At 56.5% G+C, this 5,000-nt stretch overlaps 1 protein-coding gene across 1 annotated transcript in view; it reads left to right on the top strand.

The window, feature by feature from the left end:
* rcan3 (regulator of calcineurin 3) overlaps positions 1–5,000 on the top strand; it is a gene marked incomplete at both ends in the record, with an annotated part of 23,914 nt that overhangs the window by 16,993 nt on the left and 1,921 nt on the right. Inside the window, one exon of the mRNA XM_083682857.1 lies at positions 3,368–3,541. Within this exon, the coding sequence (XP_083538983.1) occupies positions 3,368–3,541 (174 nt within the window). The remainder of the gene's footprint in view (positions 1–3,367; positions 3,542–5,000) is intronic.

Genomic DNA, 5,000 nt, shown 5'->3' with positions numbered 1-5,000 from the left:
TGGTTTTTGACTGTGTGTTTTTGAACTGTGTTTTTGCCTTTGACCCCTGCTGGATTATCTGCTCTTCCTAGGACTGCCTTATCGGGCTTCGACCTCCGCCTGAAAACCCTCTATCAGATTATCTGCCTGTCTCAGGACTGCCTTCTTGTGTACCAACCGCTGCCTGATCTCCTCCCCTGCCTCCTGCCCTCCTCCCCTGCCTCCTGCCCTCCCCTGCCCTCCTGCCCTGTCTCCCCTGCCTCCTGCCTTCCTCCCCTGCCCTCCTCCCCTGCCTGCCCTGCCTCCCCTGCCTGCCCTGCCCTGCCTCCCCTGCCTGCCCTGCCCTGCCCTCCTGCCCTGCCCTCCTCCCCTGCCCTGCCCTCCTGCCCTGCCCTCCTGCCCTGCCTCCCCTGCCCTCCTGCCCTCCTGCCCTGCCCTCCTGCCCTCCTGCCCTGCCTCCCCTGCCCTCCTGCCCACCTGCCCTCCTGCCCTGCCCTCCTGCCCTGTCTGCCCAGCCTCGTTCCTCGTTCCTTGCTGAGCAGGTGTTTATGGAGGGAGAGCATCAGGAGGAAACTGGATCAGAACTTCTAATCCAGTGATAATGACAGGTCACTAGGACACTCTGTAACCGTGGCAGCAGCGTCCTGAATTTACTGGTCTGACTGGGCCAGGGAGGCAGGTTTACTGGTCTAAGTGTGCGTGTGTGTGTGTGTGTGTGTGTATGTGTGTGTGTGTGTGTGTTATTCCCCATGGTAGCCATGTTGATGCGCTGTACTGTACTTTTAGCTGCAGGGGATGTGGTGTGTGTGTGTGTGTGTGTGTGTGTGTGTGTGTGTGTGTGTGTGTGTGTGTGTGTGTGTGGAGGGGGGCGGGGGGGGGGTCTGTTGTACAGTACACACTCAGAGACTCTGAATGTGAAAAGCTCTCCCCTCCTCTTGCTGGGGGGGGGGTGGCTGGACGCGGGGGGGAGTGGACTGGGTCAGTGTAAGAGCCCAGGCCCGCTGGACCGCTGCCCTGCTGATGGATGTGTGTGAGGACCCGACCCGTGTTGATGAGGTCACAGCACCACCACAGGTCCATTCCTCATTCCGTCTCATGCGTTACAAAGAGCCCGTCCTCCGATGTCTACCTCCAGCAGCCTCCCCTGGGACCACTAAAGCTTGTTAGGACCCTTGTTCGGACCCTTGTTCGGACCGTTGTTAGGACCGTTGTTAGGACCCTCTCCAGGGCAGGAGGACATGTTTTAATGAGGCAGTGGAAACGTTTCCCGGGCTTCTGAGTGCATCACGTTCTTATGGTGAAGTGAACCACTAGAGAGTAAATCTGGCCTGGAGGTGAACTACCCACTCTAGCTCTGTCACAATGGAGATGTGTGTGTGTGTGTGTGTGTGTGTGTGTGTGTGTGTGTGTGTGTGTGTGTGTGTGTGTGTGTGTGTGTGTGTGTGTGTGTGTGTGTGTGTGTGTGTGTGTGTGTGTTTATGTGGTACAAGCAGCTTATTAATTTTCCACAGCTTACACTCTTTACCTACACTCCCTCCATCCCTAAGCTGACTCTCATATTGTATCTTCACGCGTCAATAACGATTCAAAGCATTAATGTGTTTATTATCCTGACGTAGTGCTGGGATCAGATGTATACATGTAGCGCTCTGACGACTAAGCCACAGAGGATCATTTATTTGGGATTTTAGGGTTTTCATATTGAAAATGCTTTGTTCGTATTCTGTTATTGAGGATCACCACGTCTACAGTACTGTACTGTGTGTATGGCATTCTGTTCTGTTCTGTTCAGTTCTGTTCTGTTCTGTTCAGTTCAGTTCTGTTCAGTTCTGTTCTGTTCTGTTCAGTTCTGTTCTGTTCTGTTCAGTTCAGTTCTGTTCAGTTCAGTTCAGTTCAGTTCTGTTCTGTTCTGTTCTGTTCTGTTCTGTTCTGTTCTGTTCTGTTCTGTTCTGTTCACACAGAGCAATCAACGGGCTTTTTCCACCAGCCAAAATGGCCGACCAGTGCTTCTGAAGGCTGTGTTTTCATGGCTGGTTGTCCCTGCTTCTCCCTGGGGAGCAGGTCTGATGGGGGGGGGGGGGGGGCTACCTAAAGGCTCTGTCTGTGGAGCTGATGGCGCTACAGTACCTCTCCTCCTCTCTCCCCTCCTCCCTCTCCTCCTCCTCTCCTCATCCCCTCCCCACCCCTCCCCTCCCCCTCTTCTCCTCCCATCCTGGTTCCCTCCTCCTCCTCCTCCCCTTCCCTCCTCCTCCCCTCCTCCCTCCTCCCCTCCTCCCTCCGTCACATCACCCCATATGGAGCTAACTGATTGAATTCACCCCTTAAATGTCACTGTGACCAAGCAGGGAGAGAGAGAGAGGAAGGGAGGGAGGGAGGGGGGGAGGGGGGAGGGGGAGGGAGACAGAGAAAGAGAGATACAGTAGAGAGAGTGAGGGAGAGAGAAAGAGGGCAGAGAGGAGAAGACAGGAGAGAGAGGAAGGGTCAGGTTAGGGCTTCATTCATAACCCTAACCCTAGACATCACCCTAGCCCTAACCCTAACCCTAACCCTACACATCATCCTAGCCCTAACCCTAATCCTAGACATCATCCTAGCCCTAACCCTAACCCTAACCCTAGACATCATCCTAGCCCTAACCCTAGCCCTATCCTTAACCCTAACCCTAACCCTAGCCCTAGCCCTAACCCTAACCCTAGCCCTAGCCCTAACCCTAACCCTAACCCTACCAGAGAGGAGAGGTGGCAGTAGAGATCTACTCTATGACATGCAGTATGACACAGCAGACAGAGTCATGGAGAGGGTCATCATATCTGGTGTCACATGGCTGAGTGACTGAGTTACATTCCTCTGGCAGTCTTCTCTCTATCTCTCTATCTCTCTATCACTCTCTCTCTCTATCTCTCTATCACTCTATCTCTCTATCTCTCTATCTCTATCTCTCTATCTCTCTATCTCTCTATCTCTCTATCACTCTATCTCTCTATCTCTCTATCTCTATCTCTCTCTCTCTCTATCCCTCTATCTCTCTATCTCTCTATCTCTCTATCTCTCTATCTCTCTCTCTCTCTATCCCTCTATCTCTCTATCTCTCTATCTCTCTATCTCTCTATCCCTCTATCTCTCTATCTCTCTATCCCTCTATCTCTCTGTCTGTCTGTCTATACTGTATGTGACCGTCCCAGATTCAAACCTGGGCCTTCCCTGTGAATGACATGAGCCTTAGCCAGCTAAGCTAAAGCCTATAGGCTTGTCTTCAGGCCTCAGACAAGACTACTGTTTAGGGGAGAGTGGTTCCAAACCACTTCCGCTACACGTACCAAACCCTCCAGAGGAGATATCAGGTGGAGGCCTAAAATCTGTAAAACCTCTGCCATGGTTCCTCCCTCAGGAGCGGTTCGAGGCTCTGTTCAGGAGCTACGACGAGCAGACGTCCTTCCAGATGTTTAAGAGCTTCAGACGGGTCAGGATCAGCTTCAGCACCCCAGAGGCGGCGGCCCAGGCCCGTGTGGAGCTCCACGACTCCGAGTTCAACGGCAAGCAGCTGAAACTGTACTTCGCCCAGGTGAGTGGTCTCCCCCTCGGGGGTGGGGGGTCAGGGGGGTGAGTGGTCTTCCCCTCGGGGGTGGGGGGTCAGGGGGGTGAGTGGTCTTTCCCTCGGGGGTGGGGGGTCGGGGGTCGGGGGTCGGGGGGTGAGTGGCCTCTCCCTCAGGGGTGGGGGTGTGGTGGGGGTGGTGGGGTGAGTGGGTGGGGGTGGTGGGGTGGAGGTGGGGGTGTGGTGGGGATGGTGGGGTGAGTGGGTGGGGGTGGGGGTGTGGTGGGGGGTACATTTTCTATTGGTCAACACCAAATAGAGAGAGATGAGATGGTCAGAGATGAGAGAGAGATGAGATGGAGAAGAGAGATAGGTGAGATGGAGAGATGAGATGGTCAGAGATGAGAGAGAGATGAGATGGAGAAGAGAGATAGGTGAGATGGTCAGAGATGAGAGAGAGATGAGATGGAGAAGAGAGATAGGTGAGATGGAGAGATGGAGAGATGAGATGAGTCATAGTGGAAATAAGCAGCCTGGGAATTCTCTCTCCAGCCTGTGGGCCATGTGTGAACCATAGGAGGCAGCACTGGGCTAGGAGGGGGTCTGGGCTAGGGGGAGGTCTGGGCTAGAGGGGGGGTCTGGGCTAGGGGGAGGTCTGGGCTAGGGGGGGGTCTGGGCTAGGGGGGGGTCTGGGCTAGGGGGAGGTCTGGGCTAGGGGGAGGTCTGGGCTAGGGGGGGGTCTGGGCTAGGGGGAGGTCTGGGCTAGGGGGAGGTCTGGGCTAGAGGGGGGGTCTGGGCTAGGAGGGGGTCTGGGCTAGGGGGGGGTCTGGGCTAGGGGGAGGTCTGGGCTAGGGGGAGGTCTGGGCTAGAGGGGGGGTCTGGGCTAGGAGGGGGTCTGGGCTAGGGGGGGGTCTGGGCTAGGGGGAGGTCTGGGCTAGGGGGAGGTCTGGGCTAGGGGGAGGTCTGGGCTAGGAGGGGGTCTGGGCTAGGGGGGGGTCTGGGCTAGGGGGAGGTCTGGGCTAGGGGGAGGTCTGGGCTAGGGGGAGGTCTGGGCTAGGGGGGGGTCTGGGCTAGGGGGAGGTCTGGGCTAGGGGGGGGTCTGGGCTAGGGGGAGGTCTGGGCTAGAGGGGGGGTCTGGGCTAGGAGGGGGTCTGGGCTAGGGGGGGGTCTGGGCTAGGGGGAGGTCTGGGCTAGGGGGAGGTCTGGGCTAGGGGAGGTCTGGGCTAGGGGGAGGTCTGGGCTAGGGGGAGGTCTGGGCCAGCGTTGCCAGGTGTGGAGGCCCATCCCTGGGGTCTAGGTGAGGCCAGCTGGTCTGAGCTGCTGGGCGGCATAGGGCATCTTCTCCTCCATGCTGTACCTCTCCAGTCACGCCTGACCTCACACACACACACACACACACACACACACACAATGCTACACACACCTGACCTCCTCCTCAACTCACGTCTGCTGTGGAACATTCTGTCTGACTATTGATCTTTTTTGTAAA

This window comes from Argentina silus (assembly GCF_951799395.1).
Source record: "Argentina silus genome assembly, chromosome: 13".
NCBI lineage: Eukaryota > Metazoa > Chordata > Actinopteri > Argentiniformes > Argentinidae > Argentina > Argentina silus.
Note: the sequence above shows the minus strand (reverse complement) of the source record. Positions and strands in the feature narration are given on the sequence as shown.